The sequence below is a fragment of the Bos indicus x Bos taurus genome, chromosome 8 (genome assembly GCF_003369695.1).
Source record: "Bos indicus x Bos taurus breed Angus x Brahman F1 hybrid chromosome 8, Bos_hybrid_MaternalHap_v2.0, whole genome shotgun sequence".
In the NCBI taxonomy this organism is placed as follows: domain Eukaryota; kingdom Metazoa; phylum Chordata; class Mammalia; order Artiodactyla; family Bovidae; genus Bos; species Bos indicus x Bos taurus.
Genome location: NC_040083.1, coordinates 8,473,935 through 8,491,783, shown reverse-complemented (window position 1 = coordinate 8,491,783; position 17,849 = coordinate 8,473,935). Strand labels below are relative to the sequence as shown.

Genomic DNA, 17,849 nt, shown 5'->3' with positions numbered 1-17,849 from the left:
GCCCTCCTATCCCTCCTGCTCTGGAGCCGGGCCCTCCTCTGTCTCCTGCTCTGGAGCCGGACCCTCCTCTGTCTCCTGCTCTGGAGCCGGACCCTCCTCTGTCTCCTGCTCTGGAGCCGGGCCCTCCTCTCCCTCCTGCTCTGGAGCCGGACCCTCCTCTGTCTCCTGCTCTGGAGCCGGGCCCTCCTCTCCCTCCTGCTCTGGAGCCGGGCCCTCCTCTCCCTCCTGCTCTGGAGCCGGACCCTCCTCTGTCTCCTGCTCTGGAGCCGGGCCCTCCTCTCCCTCCTGCTCTGGAGCCGGGCCCTCCTCTCCCTCCTGCTCTGGAGCCGGGCCCTCCTCTCCCTCCTGCTCTGGAGCCGGGCCCTCCTCTGTCTCCTGCTCTGGAGCCGGGCCCTCCTCTGTCTCCTGCTCTGGAGCCGGGCCCTCCTCTGTCTCCTGCTCTGGAGCCGGGCCCTCCTCTCCCTCCTGCTCTGGAGCCGGGCCCTCCTCTCCCTCCTGCTCTGGAGCCGGGCCCTCCTCTCCCTCCTGCTCTGGAGCCGGGCCCTCCTCTGTCTCTTGCTCTGGAGCCGGGCCCTCCTCTGTCTCCTGCTCTGGAGCCGGGCCCTCCTCTGTCTCCTGCTCTGGAGCCGGGCCCTCCTCTGTCTCCTGCTCTGGAGCAGGACCCTCCTCTGTCTCCTGCTCTGGAGCCGGGCCCTCCTCTGTCTCCTGCTCTGGAGCCGGGCCCTCCTCTTTGCTCTGCTCTGGACTCAGACCTTTCTCTGTCCCTTGCTCTGGAGTTCTGGTGCCTGATGGGGCTCCTTCTTGCTCAGAAGCGGAGCTTTCTGGGTACATGCCTGTGACTTTTCTCTCTGGATCAGGGATGTCCATGGCCTGGTCTTCAGTGCTCCTCATGCATCTGTCCCATGGCTCATCTTCGGAGCCTTTCTGAGAGAGCAGAGAGCAGCTCCCCAGAGAGGACGTGCTGAAGGAAGAGAGGCCTGACCTGGGGCCTGACCGCTGTTGAAGGGGATCTGCCCCTGGGGTCGGGCTCCTGTCTCCAGAAGCCTCACGGGACTGGCCACATCCCAGGCCAACCTGAAGGCCCCCTTCTTCGTCACCTCCATGTCCTCCTCCTGTCTCTGACCGCTCCTCCCTTGCAGCCTCCAGGGCCTCTGTTGTTTCAGCACCAGCATCTTGTCCGCATGGACCCGGACCACCTCCTCCCAGGCCATGAGCCTCCCCAGTGTCCTCAGCCCCACAGTCCGCCTCCAGGTCTCCTTCCTCACCACCCATGCCCTGCTCCCCCCTCCCCAGCCCCTCCCAGGGGTCGCTGCCTACACAGGGCTCTGTTTTCCTCTCTTCCTCCTGAGCACCCGCCTCCTCCTCTGTCCCCCAGGGGTCTTCATCCCTGCCAAGGGTCTGGTCCCCCTCCTCCGCTCTGGGGCCCTGGCCTGATCCGAGCTCAGGGTCTCCATCAGCTCCCTGGACAGTGCTTGTCCTCGAGGGGTCCCTGTGAAGGGGCTCCACCTCCCTCTCCACAGCGGGGGCCACCTCCACTGTCTCTCCATCAGCACACCCTCCTTTCTTCTTCTGCAGAATGTGTTGCAGGTCGAAGGCCTTTCTGATGGGTGCGCTGGCTGACCCCGCAGCATCCACTGGGGATGCGGGAGCCATTTTCTTCCTCACGCAGGCCTCGCAGGGACAGAACTCCTCCCCCTTGGCCTCTACCGCAAGTTGGGTCCCCAGGGCTCCTCTGAAGATCGGCAGGTCCTCCAGGGAGAAGGAGGGGGGCCCCCGGCCTCGCATCTGCTCGGAGAAGGGTGAGAGGTTGCGCAGGGCCTGGAGGCGCCGCCTGCGCTGCTCGGTCTGCAGGGACGCCTCCCAGTGGAGGGCTTCCCTGGGCAGCCCCGTGCCCGCGCCCCCTGCCCAGCTCTGGACCTTGAGAAGCTCCTTCTCCACACTGTCCTGGAGCCGCTGGCCCACATCCCGCTGCAGCTCGGCCACCATCTGGTCCAGCAGGTGGTCGCCCTGCAGGCCCCAGCGGGTGCAGAGCTCGGCCGTGGCAGTGGCGAGGTGGTCCATGAAGGCCTTCTCCATCTTCTTCAACAACTTGGACACCCACACGGGGTCCAAGATCAGAGACCCCCTGCGGCCCTTGCAAGTGCCCCTCTCACCAGCCCCCTGGGTGATCTTGTCCAGGGTTTGCCCACAGCCAGTCTCAGCTGCTCCGAGCAACTTCTCCAAAGGGGGCTCAGCTTTGGGGCCACTTTGACTCCCACTGGCATCCAGGTACCTCTCGCTGAGGCTCCTGGGGGGCTCTGGCGGGCTCCCTCTCCTCTCTGAAGAGCTCTGCGTGGCAACGGCAGTGGGGTCTCCTGGCTCCTCTTCATTCAGGCTCTTATTTTCCCAGACACCAGCCCCATCCTGAGAGCCTGCCCCTGACAATCCTAGTTCCATGACTCCTTCCTCTTCCGGAAACCCTCTGACACCCTCTACTTGCAGTTCTGCTCTTTCTTTTTCTTCTTTTATTTCCTCCAATTGTACCCCCTCTTCCTGCATTGTGTTTTTATCTCCTTGGTCTGGGTCACCCCCAAGCGTCTGCTCCCTGCCGTTTTTTTCTGCCCCGTTGTCACTGGCAGCACCCTCAGCCTCATAACTACTCAGCTGTTGGTTTCCCGGAACTTCTGGGTTCCCCAAGGTTCTGGAATCAGGCCCCTGGCAGGAGATGCTTAAGGGCAGCTCCATCTTCTCAGACACCAAGCTGCAGTCCACGGTGCAGGGTCCACTGCCCTCCCCCGAGCCACCAGAACCACTGCCGACATCCACCCCAGAGGAGGACGTGGGCCTGAAGTCCTCGGTTGCAATGTGGGGCCCGAGGGCCGGCAGGGCCTGGCGCCAGCCGAGCTCCCGGAGGTCCAATTCCAGCTCAGTGTTCCTGAGGCCACTCCCTGGCCACAGGGCCTGGAAGGTACTTAGGAGCTCCTGGTACCGAGGGGAGTCTGTGAACCTCACTTTGCTAGCGGGAGACCCAAGATCATCATCATCAAAGAAGTGGAGCCTGGCGAGACAGGTGATGAGGGCCTGGGCCGAGCGGCTGAGCCTCCTGCCCGCTGAGTGGGACACTTCAGGCAGACTGCTGGGCCGGCCCGGCCGGGACCCCATCAGTGCCTTCATGATCTGTAAGGAGGTGGAGACCCTGCTGGGCAGCACGCGCCCCTCCCACCGTCCACAGCCTGTTCCAGCCTCCGTAGGGGTTTCTGACACTCCACGGCAAGGCATACCCTCTCCTGACTTGGGACTGGCACTGCTAGCCACTGGAAAGGCTTTATCTGGTTCTGCTTCCTCACTGGCCGCCTGTTCCAGGGGCAGTTGTCTGGCCCAAACTGATCTTTCCAGACTGTCTGGGGAATGTTTGTCCACAGGGTCCTCTTGGGGGCCTTCCAGGCCATGCCCGGCCACATCCTCGCCCTTGTCCTCCAGCTCGTGTTTGATGGGCTCTTCCGGGATGTTGCTCAGCCACGCACGGACCACAGCTTCTGGGGAGGCTCGGGGCAGAGCTCCCAGCAGCTCACTGCCACCTTCCTCTGGCTCCTCCAGGCCTCCTCCTCTGCCTGAGAGCTTCCCTTGGACCATTCTCCTGAGCTGGGGACCGCTGCGAGGCCTGCCCCTTCTCACAGCTCTGACTGCTCTCCCCAAGGCTGCTCCCTGAGAGCCAGGGGGCCGCGGATGCCACGCAACCAACTTTTCTTCCCCCACCTGCTCCCCACTAGGCTTCCCATCAGCGCTGCGGTCACCCTCGCTGCGGCTGCCTGAAGGATGCCTCTTGCCCAAGGGCCGTGTCCTGGGGGGCGTGGGACAGTACCTGCTGCACACCCAGCAGGCCTTGGAGGAGGGCCCCTGGCTGCCCTGCAGCTGTGGGGCTGGTATCGTCTGTATCGTCCCACAGGAGGCTCCGCGAGCCAGGGATGTTCCCAGGTGTGAACAGCAGCTGCCCCATTGTGCTCCCAGCCTCCCTCCCTCAGGCCACCCAGCTGGCAGGACCAAGGGCCAGGAAGGCTGGAATCTGTCACCCCCAGTCTTTTCACCCAGGCCATCAGCTGGGGCACTGAAAGGGCCGGATGTGTTTGAAGGTGTGAGAGCCGGTGAGCACGGCCTGAACTCAGGGCCCCCTTCAGTCTCAGGAGAGGGAGAATCGGGGAGATAGAAATTGGAAACACAGTCAGAATTGCTCCCAGGGGTAATGGGGATGCTGCTTAGCCTGCGTGTGTCCTGGGAATAAAGAGAGCCTGAGAAGGGTGGCCTTGGGTCCCAAGAAGCCTGGTTCCAGGTGCCCTGTGGGCTTTCAGAAAGGCTGGGTGGGGGGCCGTGTGGGTGGGCCCTGTCTCTGCTGGACAGCCCCGGCATTGGCCGGGACACAGACGAGTGGACTGGGCAGTGAATGTCCTTAGGGCTGTGGTGCTGCCTGGGGCAGGCCCTCTGGGCCCCTTGGCTGGGAACAGAACTGCTGGCTGAATACAGGGTGCTGGCTCTGCTCTCCTGCTTTCTGCTCCTGCCCAGGGCTGAGGCACAGGCAGAAGGTGGGGTGTAGCCTCCCGCATCATCCCCAGAAGCAGCCGGGCCCCGAGTCGAGGGTGGCCTCACCCCAGACCTATTTCTGGCCTGGGGGTGCCCTGCTCCCTGTCCAAACTCCTCTGCCTGTGGGTCCTTGTTCGCTATAGACAAGGGGCTCACAGTGGGGGAACCCGGAACTCCCTGCTGGGTGGCCCCCTGGGGAGTCTCGCTGGGGCGGCCCTGGGACAGCTTGTCCCTTTTGCTGCACTCCTCATGAGACCTGGCGCTTGCGGAGGAGTCAGGAAGAGCATCTGTCAGGCCGCGGGTCCTGGGTTTCAGGCAGCCATCATGGTCCCTGCAGCCCAGCGCTGCTCCCTCGCCTTTGCCTTCACCAGCCCCCGAGGCCAGATGTGGGCCACAGCTGGCCACAGCATCCTCCAGGGACCCAGAGCAGCAGGAGGAGTTTAGCTCAGAGCCTCCAGGGGGTGTGTCGCTGGAGGCAGGGCTGGCCCTGTCCTTGCTCCCTCTTTTCCTGCTGGCGACCCTTTGGCTCCGGGGGGCCCTGGAGTGGCAGTTCTGGGTCAGCGCAGACCTCCACCGAGAGGCTGACCACTCTCCCTGGGAAATGTACAGGGGGTTCATCCAGATCTCGTATCTAGACCCCTGCTGCCGCTGGCCTTGGTCAAAGGCTCCCACCCCTCCCACCTCGCAGGGCCCCAGTCCCCTTGCCCCAGGCTCTGAGGGGTCCCCAGAGTGGCCCTTCCACACACAGCCAAGCAGATCCACCTCCCCAGCATCGGGGCCCTCCCCACTGGTCGCGGTGAGGGTGCTGGCCCTCCCGAGCCTCCTGGACCACAGAAGCGGGTCCTCCCCCAGCAGGTGGAAGCGGACTTTCATCTCTACAGATAGGCTGCCATCCTCATTCACGCTCACATTCTTCTCGATGTCTTCACCTGTCACCAAGGGGCCGAGCTGGGCAGGAGTGTTCAGACGGTGCCTGTCCGGGGCAGGGCACATGCAGGCACGATGCGGGAACACCGAGGGGTCGCTGTGCCCCGACCTCTCCGACATCAAGGAGAACTGCCGTGGCCTGTTCTCCAACCTGGACCGTGCGTGGATCACGCTCTGTTTGGCCTTGGGCCCCCAGCTCCCTGGCGCACAATGACGAGCAAGAGAAAAGAGGGAAAGATAATAAGCTGCTGGTGGGGGCTTCAGGGCAGAAGAGTCAAGGTCATGAGCTTTCCACAGCCTGTACACCCCTCTCTGTACGCTACCATCTCAGTCGTGTCTGACTCTTTATGACCACATGAACTGTAGCCCACCAGGCTCCTGTGTCCATGGGATTTTCCAGGCAATAATACTGTATACTCCTGCCACCTCCCAAACCAGCAGTTAGGACAGAAACCATTCTAGAATGAATCTTTGCAGAGTTCCCGGGTGGTGAACCAGTACAGCCCAGAGAGATGAACTTGAAGTCCGAGTTCAATCTCAACCCTGCCACTTCCTAGCTGTGTAAGCTTTGGCAGAGCCTCTTTCCTGAACTGTAAAAGTAATAGATCTATCTGGCAGGTTTATTTTGAGGATGCAAGGCAGTGCATATAAGACTTCCTCAGAGTTGCTGGCACAGAGTAGGTTCTTCATAAACAGTAGGGTGGGCTGTACAGCATCAGTGCCCTGAGTTAACTTCTAGCCCTCTTCACACCCACCCCCAGTGCAGGAAATAAAATCAGTAAGTTGCTGCATACACCCCTGATTGTATAACTGTAAGATGGTTTGCAATTACTTCTGCTGCTAAGTTGCTTCAGTCGTGTCCAACTCTGTGCGACCCCATAGACAGCAGCCCACCAGGCTCCCCCGTCCCTGGGATTCTCCAGGCAAGAACACTGGAGTGGGTTGCCATTTCCTTCTCCAAGGCATGAAAGTGAAAAGTGAAAGTGAAGTTGCTCAGTCGTGTCCGTCTCAGTGACCCCATGGACTGCAGCCTACCAGGCTCCTCCATCCATGGGATTTTCCAGGCAAGAGTACTGGAGTGGGGTGCCTTTGCCTTCTCCAACTGGTGATTTATCATTTATCATCTTAACACTCATCAAGTTTTGGGGTTGATAAATGATGGCAAGGAAGGGCCTACACAGATGACAGCTAAACTTGTCCCTCAGCATGAAAAAGGGAAAAAGAGGGGGTCACTGGGGACAGAAAGATGTGACCCTGAGAAAAAAGGAAACCCCTAGTACTTTCTCATTTTATCTCCTGAGCTAACACTTGGCAAAGAGGGAGTGGCTGGTGGAGGCTGAGCCTACGGCCAGCAAAAGAGCAGATTTGCTTGAGTCCAGCTGGGTAGGAGAAGGTTTGCCAAGCTCTGCTTCTCCATAAGCATCAAGTGAGACTGAGGGTTCCCCCAGGGGAGTGGCTGGGATTGACATGTCTCTGTCCAGAACTTGGCATGGACAATCACGGAAACCATTGTTGTCATTCTCTTAATAGCTTTTCACAAAGGGTGTTATTTTGATTATTCACCAAAATTTGCCCATAGTAATTCCAATAATTTTGCTGAAATGTTTCTCTGTACTTGTTGATTGTGCTTTAATTTTTTTTTTTAATAACCAAGGCTACCTCTGGCACATAGACTTTTTGGATGGGTATATGGATGGCTGCATAGATTGATGGATGGATGGGTGACCCGTGGTTGTGATTTGTTTCTTTGGTCTGTTTGATCCCCACTGTTGCCTAAGAGAGTCATGACTCTTGAAAGATGCAAATGCCACATACCCATGATTCACTGTGCCCATAATGGTACACCCACTGTGGTCCTTAACAAAAGCTTATTTTAGAGCCTAGAATCTTAGAGCTCAAGGTCTCTTAATTCTGCTCTCTTTAAATACCAGACTCCCCTCTCTCCTATCCCAGTCAACTGTCCAGCTCAGTTAATGTGATGAGAAGGAGGAAGGGGCAAGAGAGACCTCTAGAGAACTGAGATGCCAGGTGTGGGGCCAAAGGCAGGTTTCCTAAATGATTTACAAAGGATATCTGCCCGACCCTCCTGAACCACCATCCAGTGCAAATAAACTGGGCATCCTCCAGACCCAACTCACCACTTTTGTTCCTTGAAGTCTGCCCAGATGAAGGTTCACTTCCTTTTCTTCTGATATCTTCCGTCACCAGCGGTCTGAAGGGCTCGAGACCGGCACACACCAGCACAGAGGGGCTTCGCAGCAGAGCCTTCAGAGAGTCCACCTGGGGAAGGAGAGTGTGGAGTCAAGGGGCCCGGTCTGCAGGACCCGCTTCTGCCCAGCAAAGCGCAGGTAGAGGGCGGGATCGAACCCATGTTTCCTGCTTTGCAGGCGGATGCTTTACCGCTGAGCCACCTGGGAATCCCATATATATACATCCATCCTCTCTTTCCTGATTTCCTTCCCATTCGGGTCACCACAGAGCACTGCGTAGAGTTCTCTGTACTGTACAGTGAGTGAGTGAGTGAAGTCGCTCAGTCGTGTCTGACCCTTTGCGACCCCATGGACTATAGCCTACCAGGCTTCTCCATCCATGGGATTTTCCAGGCAAGGGTGCTGGAGTGGGTTGCCAGTAGGTCCTCATTAGTTATCTATTTAATACACAGTAGCAGTTGTGTCTGATGGCTTCTCTGGTGGCTCAGATGGTAAAGAATCTGCCTGCAATACAGGAGACCTGAGTTTGATACCTGGATTGGGCAGATACCCTGGAGGAGGAAATAGCAACCCACTCCATTATTCTTGCCCCTTGGACAGAGGAGCCTGGTGGGCTACAGTCCATGAGGTCGCAAAGAGTCAGACACGACTGAGCAACTAATACACACACACACACACACACACACACACATCAATTGTGTCAGTGCCTCTTTTAAAGGAATAACTGTCCAGTTCCATCTAAGTGTTTCGAGCTGAGATCCGGACATCTTTTTAAGGAAACGGTATCCTGGACAGCCTACCCTTTTCCCACCGGTCGTGTACACATGCTTCACGGGAAAGCGCAGTAGGTCCGACGCTTTGCTGAGAAAGGCCGTCAGGTTCCTGGTGTTTCTGTGGCTGAGCACCACTGTCTGCTGGAGCCGAGGGTCCCCGTTCTTAACCAGTGTGATCCTCCTCGAGGCTTTGAGACCTTTGCAGGTAGAGGCTGTTCCCGGTGCCTCAAATTCCCTCAACTGCTGAGCGGAAGGGCTTCTCCCCTGGGGCTGGCCCAGCCCACCGGGAGTCCTGGGGGGCTTCTTATCGGAGCAGAGATAGCAGCCACCATCCTGCAGCTGCTCCAGGGTGCTGAGGCCGTGCAGGCCCCGGGGTGTGGTGACCGAGCGCACCCCAAAGGAGAGCGGTACCCGCTGAGAGAGCTCGTCCATCAGGGCCCCAAAGCTCCTGAAGGCGCGCTGGTGAACAGCCACGCGGACCCCAGCAAACTGGGGATCCCCTCGCTTGAGGAAGGTTATCTTCTTGGCCGGCGTGACCTGGGTGACAGAGGGGGTCCGGGCCGCAGAAGGCAGGAGGCACTCGCGGTGGCCGGGGGCCGGGGCGTCCCTCGGAGTGCTGTTCATGGTGGGGAGGACCAGGCAGCTGGAAGGGATTGGAGAAAGGAAAGTCAGAGAGCAACCTGAGGGTCTGCGCGTTTCCTCCTGACGTTGGCCCAGAGGTGCTCCCTTTCCACCCAAAATCTCCCCCACCCCGTCTTGGAGAGGCACGTTCGTTCATTCTGATGAGCGGCTACTACTGCTCGGTCACGTCCAACTCTTTACGACCCCATGGACTGTAGCCCGCCAAGTGCCTCTGTCCATGGTATTTCCCGGGCAAGAATACTGGAGTGGGTTACCTTCTCCAGGGGATTTTCCTGATCCAAGGATCGAACCCATGTCTCTTGCATCTCCTGCACTGCAAGTGGATTCTTTACCACTGAGCCACCCTGAAAGCCCTTTGATGAGTAGAAGGAAGAGCAAAGGTTTGGCATCAGAAGATATGAATTAAAATCCCAACCCCCCACCTCCCTCTCACTGCCTGTGCAACCCAAGAGGTTGATGACTAGTCTGGTTTTGGTAAAATGCAGCCATATTCATCTGTACAACACAATTCAATGGATTTATGAATACAAAGCAAGCATCAATAGCTAAAAGGCATGGGGCACAGAATCTGTAACCCTCAGGGCACCCAGCCCCCTGCTAGAGACAGCAGGGACCCAAAAAATACTAGTGATTGATGACACCTAGGCTTCACAAGCTGCCCCACAGAGCCCAGGCCTGCCAATCACCGCCATGCACACAGTCAGGATCCAGTGAGGGGTCTCCCCTGATTACATGGGTTCAGACCTAGCAGGACCTGTGTTGCCATGCACGTGGCAGGTGACCACAGTCTCCCCTGCCGCAGCCATCTCTCCTCACTCACGGTCCAGCCAGAGGCCACATCTCCTTTTTACCTTGACTCACCATGTACCCCCAATTCATTTTTGGGGAAAGAGCTCTGCTCTCATTTTCAAAATCTTGGTGCACAAGAGCACTTGTAATCGTCTCTCATCTCTGCACAAACTTTATAATTAGCTTCTTCAGCCTCCTCCCTCCCAGCTAAGCCCTCTAAGCTGCTTTCTCAGCACCCCCCACCCCCGACCCAGCACATCCCTGTAGCTGCCAGGCACTGGCCCTCAGGCACGCCTTCCAGAGGGCTACTTTGCTTCCTGCTTGACTGGCGGTTCCACTTGTGACCGTGAACATCCTTCTCGGCCCCACTGAAGGGCTGAGAGGGGGAAGAAGGTCACCGTGTCTCCTGCAGTCACCACCATGTCCCCCGGCATCATTGTGTTCCCAGTGTCATCGTGTCCCCCTGTGCCACCATGTCCCTAGTGTGGCCATGCGCCCCAGCATCACCATGTCCCCCATAATCACCATATCCCCAGCATTGCTATGCCCCCAGGATCACTGCAGTCTGTCACTCTGTCCTTCAGTGTCCCCATGTCTTCCAGTGTCCCCACCACCTCCAAGGACTGCTCCTCCCAGTCTACTTCTGAATACAGAGCCCTCCTCAACACCGCTCAACAGCAGCTCTGCAGGGATGGGAGAGACCGTGAAGGCAGAGGTCATGCCGGCTCCCAGGAGACTCGGGCTCAAGAGTCTCACGGCAACATTGCGGTAAGCACCCCCCAGTGCCGACGGCCCCTTCCCTCTGACATCCCTCTAGAAAATTCTAGGGGTAACTTCTTACTCTCCAGCCTCTTCGGCAGAAACAAACAGGCTCTGCTTCCCCTGCACGGTGAGTCACTGAGAACTGCCACCTCCTCCTCAGCCACAGGGAAGGGAGAAGCCAATCAATTTTCTTTTTCAAAGAGACAATGAACTTTTGATTCTTTCACCTTCAAAGTATCCTGGCCAGGATATTCATTCATTCAGTCACTCCTTCATTCACTCATCTGTGTACCCAACAAAGATTTTTTGAGCTTTGTTATGTGCCAGCGTCTATGCTGGGCCCTGGAAATACAAAGATCACTGAGACACGGCACTCATCTTCAAAGACGTCCCATTCTGCTGTGGCGCTGCTGCTGCTGCTGCTAAGTCGCTTCAGTCGTGTCCGACTCTGTGCGACCCCGGAGATGGCAGCCCACCAGGCTCCTCTGTCCCTGGGATTCTCCAGGCAAGAACACTGGAGTGGGTTGCCATTTCCTCCTCCGATGCATGCATGTGACACTATAGATGGCAGCCCACCAGGCTCCTCTGTCCCTGGGATTCTCCAGGCAAGAACACTGGAGTAGGTTGCCATGTCCTTCTCCAATTCTACTGTGGCAAGTAGGCGATAATTAAGATGCAGCATAAGACATGATCTGAGACGGAGATACAGATACAGATGTATTATAAACAGGGTGTGACTGAAAGCAGATCAAGGGGAATGCAAGTCAAGGAAGACTTCCTGAAGGAGGTGACGTGCCGAGTTCCTGAGCAGAGACCTGCAGGACAACTCGAGGATTAGCCAGAGAAGGAGGAAGTTAGCACCGGTGTGGCAAATAGATACGGCCTTGGTGCCAACTCTGACCTGCTGGATAGGCTGGCAGGATGGGCAGAGGAGGTGCCAGGCTTCCTGCATGCTGTGATCAGATGGCAGTGTGGACACAGCGTCAGGGCGGACGGGCCGCACAGTGCCTGGCCTTCCCATCCATGCTCTGCTCCCAGCAGTCGGGGCGGCGGCCTATGTGCAAACACGCGGTCGAAAGAGAAAGATCAGATGTTCTGGAAGGGCCTTCAGTGGATGGACGCAGAGCATCTGACAGGCTCTATTAAGGGAGCTGACAGAGGCTCCGGGGGGATGGAACCGCACTGAGAGTAAGGTCAGCTCTGGCCCCTAGAACTACAATAGCAGAACACAGAGCCCTTCCCCACTGAAATCTGAGATGCTGGCAAAAGCCAACTCAGGGGTTCCTACCTCTAATCCCAAAACAGGTGAGTAAGGAAGAAGGGGATGGTAACTGAGTCTCGCAAAAGCTAGTGGAAAGTTGCTATATGACAAAGGGAGATCAGTCTGATGCTCGTGATGTCCTGGAGGGGTTGGGGCGGGATGGAAGGGAGATTCAAGACGGAGGGGACATAGGTATATGTGTGGCTGATGCATGTTGTTGAGGGCAGAAACCAACAAAGCATTGTAAAGCAATTACCCTCCAATTAAAAATAAATGAATAAATTTTTTTAAAAAGCAGAGGAGAAATAAGCAAGCGTCACTGCAGGCTGAGTTTACCTGGACTGCTCCTGCTTTAGCACTGAAGGGCCCTGGTGCTGGGACTCCCCACTCCCCTGCCACCCCGGGTCCCCTGATAGATTCCCAGGATCAGGTGGCCCTCTTCCTGGCACTGGCCCGGTTGGCAGTGAGGCCAAGAAGAGCTGATTGCCTCGTGCAGCTGAAAAAAGATGCTGCCACCAAGGATGGGAAACCAAGTCTTAACGACCTGGCTGCCCCCCTGGATGCACTGTTTGGGCCCAGAAAGTGAAGTGAGTGTTAGTCTCTCAGTCGAGTCCGACTCCTCAAGCGCCTCTGTCCATGAAGCGAGGATACTGGAGTGGGTTGCCATTTCCTTCTTCAGGGGATCTTCCTGACCCAGGGATTGAATCCGTGTCTCTTGCATTGTAGGTTGTTTCTTTACCATCTGAACCACCAGAGAAGCCCCTGAACACAGCACCCAAACTGGAAAACTGGTCTCTTCGGATATACCAGCCGGCTATTCTCCCCTTAGCTTAAGGAATTTGAGCTGGAGCTTCTGTCGTTTGAAACAGAAAGGGATACAGAGCCTCCAGGGAGCAGCACCAGTGAACACTCAGTATTTCCCAAATTCCAAAACTGGATTTCTGAGCTAGGGGACCCCTGAGGGTGGGAGGCAGGGCTCTGAGGCCCCTGCCAGATCCTCCCACTAGATCCCCAGGGATAGATGTCAGTTCAGTTCAGTTCAGTTGCTCACTCGTGTCCGAATCTTTGTGACTCTATGGACTGCAGCACACCAGGCCTCCCTGTCCATCACCAACCCCCGGAGTTTACTCAAACCCATGTCCATTGAGTCGGTGATGCCATCCAACCATCTCAGCCTCTGTCGTCCCCTTCTCCTCCTGCCCTCAAACTTTCCCACCATCTGGGTCTTTTCCAATGAGTCAGTTCTCCGCATCAGGTGGCCAACATGTTGGAGTTTCAGCTTCAACATCAGTCCTTCCAAAGAATATTCAGGACTGATTTCCTTTAGAATGGACTGCTTGGATCTCCTTGCTGTCCAAGGGACTCTCAAGAGTCTTCTCCAACACCATAGTTCAAAAGCATCAATTGGCGTTCAGCTTTCTTTATAGTCCAACTCTCACATCCATACATGATTACTGGAGAAACCATAGCATTGACTAGATGGACCTTTGTTGGCAAAGTAATATCTCTGCTTTTTAATATTCTGTCTAGGTTGGTCATAACTTTTCTTCTAAGGAGCAAGCATCTTTTGATTTCATGGCTGCAGTCACCATCTGCAGTGATTTTGGAGCCCAAAAAAATAACGTCTGACACTGTTTCCACTGTTTCCCCATCTATTTCCCATGAAGTGATGGGACCAGATGCCATGATCTTCATCTTCTGAATGTTGAGCTTTAAGCCAACTTTTTCACTCTCTTCTTTCACTTTCATCAAGAGGCTCTTCAGTTCTTTTTCACTTTCTGCCATAGGGGTGGTGTCATCTGCATATCTGAGTTTATTGGTATTTCTCCTGGCAATCTTGATTCCAGCGTGTGTTTCATCCAGCCCAACATTTCTCATGACTTACTCTGCATATAAGTTAAATAAGTAGGGTGACAATATACAGCCTTGACGTACTCCTTTCTCATTTGGGAACCAGTCTGTTGTTTCATGTCCAGTTCTAACTGTTGCTTCTGGACCTGCATATATAGATTTCTCAGGAGGCAGGTCAGGTGGTCTTGTATTCCCATCTCTTGAAGAACTTTCCACAGTTTGTTGTGATCCACATAGTCAAAGGCTTTGGCATAGTCAACAAAGCAGAAGTAGCTGTTTCTCTGGAATTCTCTTGCTTTTTCAGTGATCCAACGGATGTTGGCAATTTGATCTCTGGTTCCTCTGCCTTTTCTAACTCCAGCTTGAACATCTGGAAGTTCACAGTACATGTACTGTTGAAGCCTGTCTCGGAGAATTTTGAGCATTACTTTGTTAGCATGTGAGATGAGTGTAATTGTGCAGTAGTTTGAGCATTCTTTGGCATTGCCTTTCTTTGGGATTGGAATGAAAACTGACCATTTCCAGTCCTGTGGCCACTGCTGAGTTTTCCAAATTTGCTGGCATATTGAGTGCAGCACTTTCACAGCATCATCTTTTAGGATTTGAAATAGATCAACTGGAATTCCATCACCTCCTCTAGCTTTGTTCATAGTGATGCTTCCTAAGGCCCACTGGACTTCACATTCCAGGATGTCTGGCTCTAGGTGAGTGATCACACCATCGTGGTTATCTGGGTCGTGAAGATCTTTTTTGTATAGTTCTTCTGTGTATTCTTGCCACCTCTTCTTAATATCTTCTGCTTCTGTTAGGTCCATACCTTTTCTGTCCTTTATTGTGCCCATCTTTGCATGAAATGTTCCCTTGGTATCTCTCATTTTCTTGAAGAGATCTCTGATCTTCCCCATTCTGTTGTTTTCCTCTATTTCTTTGCACTGATCACTGAAGAAGGCTTTCTTATCTCTCCTTGCTATTCTTTGGAACTCTGCATTCAGATGGGTGCATCTTTCCTTTTCTCCTTTGCCTTTTGCTTCTCTTCTTTTCACAGCTATTTGTAAGGCCTCCCAGGCAGCCGTTCTGCCTTTGGCATTGCTTCTTCTTGGGGATGGTCTTGGTCCCTGTCTCCTGTACAGTGTCACAAACCTCTGTCCATAGTTCTTCAGGGACTCTTGTCTATCAGATTAAATCTTTTGAATCTATTTCTCACTTCCACTGTATAATCGTAAGGTATTTGATGTAGGTCATCCCTGAATGGTCTAGTGGTTTTCCCTACTTTCTTCAATTTAAGTCTGAATTAGGCAATAAGGGGTTTATGATCTGAGCCACAGTCAGCTCCCGGTCTTGTTTTTGCTGACTGTCTAGAGCTTCTCCATCTTTGGCTGCAAAGAATATAATCAATATGAGTTTAGTGTTGGCTATCTGGTGATGTCCATGTATAGAGTCTTCTCTTGTGTTGTTGGAAGAGGGTGTTTGCTATGACTAGTGCATTCTTTTGGCAAAACTCTACTATTCTTTGCCCTCCTTCATTCTGTACTCCAAGACAAAATTTTCCTGTTACTCCAGGTGTTTCTTGACTTCCTACTTTTGCATTCCAGTCCCCTATAATGAAAAGGACATGTTGTTTTTGGTTTTAGTTCTAGAAGGTCTTGTAGGTCTTTATAGAACAGTTCAATTTCAGCTTCTTCAGCATTAGTGGTCAGGGCATAGATTTGGATTACTGTGATATTGAATGGTTTGCCTTGGAAATGAAGAGATCATTCTGTCTTTTTTAAGATTGCATCCAAGTACTGCATTTTGGAGTCTTTTGTTGACTATAATGGCTACTCCATTTTCTTTTAAGGGTTGGAGATAACTGTCCCATATTCCTACATTCCTTGATGGGGGAAGGGGAAGTGTCACACAGGCCCTCAAAGGAGGGGAAAAGGGTTACTGCTCAGCTGATATGCGAAGTCACTTGTATGGGGTTATCTCTCATCGTCACTATCTTCCTTTCAAAATCAAAAGGTTTCTCTCTCTGTCTTAATTCTTTCGCTCTTCCCTTGTGGCTCAGCTGGTAAAGAATCTGCCTGCAATGCGGGAGACCTGGGTTTGATCCCTGGGTTGGGAAGATGCCCTGGAGAAGGGAAAGGCTACCCACTCTAGTATTCTGGCCTGGAGAATTCCATGGACTGTATATAGTCCATGGGGTCGCAAAGAGTCAGACACGACTGGGTGACTTTCACTTTCTCTTCTCTCAGCAGGAGTGGAAGGACTTGATCTCTTTAACAAGACGAGACAGGTAGGGTACCAGGTCTGGCCCATGCGGAGGGTCCATGTATGTCTTCGTTACCACATATGACCCAGGAGGGCCACATGGTCAGGAGACCCCCCTCACAGTCCTTCCCCCATTAACTCACAGTGAGGGTGGGAGGCGGGGGAGGGAGACAGCAAGAGAAGGCTGTGGAGGAAGTGGGGAGCCCGACTCTTCCGAGTACAAGGAAGTACTGGGGAGAAGGGCAAAGAGATGATGGGAGCAGAGCTGTGGGACAGCAAAAGATGTCCCCCAGTTGGGGTCACTTGGGGGAGACCAGTGGTGGACTCCACTGGATAAGATGAGAGACGCTCTGATAGCAAATGGTTTCTGCCCAGCTATGCCTGTGACTGGGCAGTAAAGGGCACCTCCTTTTGAACCCCCCAACCCCCTCCCACTCGGGACAGAGCCTCAGGGTATGTTGGGTTGAGCAGATTGGAGGAGGCTCTGATGGTGAGCTTTCCTGAACCCCTGGGAGGACCAGGGTCTGGCTGTTAGGCTGTGGTGAGTGGGCTCGGTCAACCCACAAACTGGAGGGCAAATCACTAGAGCTCAGTGTTGTTGCTGCTGTTCAGTCACTCAGTCGTGTCGGACTCTCTGTGACCCCACGGACCGCAGCACACCAGGCTTCCCTGTCCCTCACTGTCTTCTGGAGTTTGCTCAAACTCATGTCCATTGAGTTGATGATGCCATCCAACCATCTCATCCTCTGTTGCCCCTTTCTCCTGCTGCCTTCAATCTTTCCTAGCATCAAGGTCTTTTCCAATGTGTCAGCTCTTTGCATCAGGTGGTCAAAGTATTGGAGCATCAGTCCTTCAACATCAGTCCTTCCAGTGAATATTCAGGGTTGATCTCTTGCAGTTCAAGGGACTCTCAAGAGTCTTCTCCAGCACCACAGTTAGAAAGCATCGATTCCTCGGCGCTCAGCCTTCATGGGTCCCAGCAAAACCACGTCTCCTAGCAATGTCAGGACTGGTTTGGGGCAGCAAAGGATGGGGGTGGGTGTAGGGGATTTCAGGAGGAAGACAGCCAGCCAAGGAGGACTTCCAGCTGTGTGTGGGCAGGGGAGGGAAGTGGAGAAAAACAGATTAAGGGGCAAAAGGGGGAAAAAAATAGAAGTCTCAGGAAATGTTCAGAAAGGTTACAGCCCTGGTGGAGGAATTAGGCAGAGTGGGCTTGAACGGGAGGAAATGGTCTTGTCGGCAGTCCTTCCAGGGGGCTAGGGTGAAGGGCTGGGAGCAGGGCAGTCAGCAAGAGTGATGGATTCAGGAAAAGAATAAATAGGGTGAGAGAAGTCTCCAGGCAGGATGGAGGGCTGGCTTGGCAGGCAGAAAACTTCAGTGTGCAGACACTAAATCTGACCTAAGAGGGAGGGAGCAGGAACGGGTGGGAGTTGGCGGCGGGGCGTGGTTGCTGTGGAAAAACCTTGAAGGTGGATTGAGTGAGGTTACAAATAAGCAGCTGCAAGGAGTGAGGATGATGTGAACAGTAAATGTGAACAGAAAAACACTTGCAGCACGCATGTAGCCTCCAAGGAGAACCGCCAATGATCAGCCCCTACTGGGGTCTTCCAGTACTGCGTGGTCTACACAGGCTGTTTGGAGTCTGGAGACACTTTCAACACCGCATTTAAGTGACTCGAATTTGCTGTTATTTTATGAGTCAAGAAGAAAGAAAGAAAAATTGGTGACAGACGAAGACATGCTGTTCATTGCAAGGTGCATCCTGATTTCAGGGATATTTAAACATGGGAGCAGGAGGGGGACAGGAAATCTGCATTTTAAAGTCAGTGA

The 17,849-nt window shown here is 54.4% G+C and overlaps 1 protein-coding gene across 1 annotated transcript in view; it reads right to left on the bottom strand.

Moving 5' to 3' along the window:
- Positions 1–9,099, bottom strand: part of RP1L1 (RP1 like 1) — a 29,519-nt gene extending 20,420 nt beyond the window's left edge. Inside the window, exons 1-3 of the mRNA XM_027550838.1 lie at positions 8,492–9,099; positions 7,620–7,761; positions 753–5,681 (exon numbers count right to left, since the gene is read on the bottom strand). Coding sequence (XP_027406639.1) covers positions 753–5,681; positions 7,620–7,761; positions 8,492–9,088 — 5,668 coding nt within the window. The 5' untranslated portion in view covers positions 9,089–9,099. The remainder of the gene's footprint in view (positions 1–752; positions 5,682–7,619; positions 7,762–8,491) is intronic.
- Positions 9,100–17,849: the final 8,750 nt, after the last annotated feature.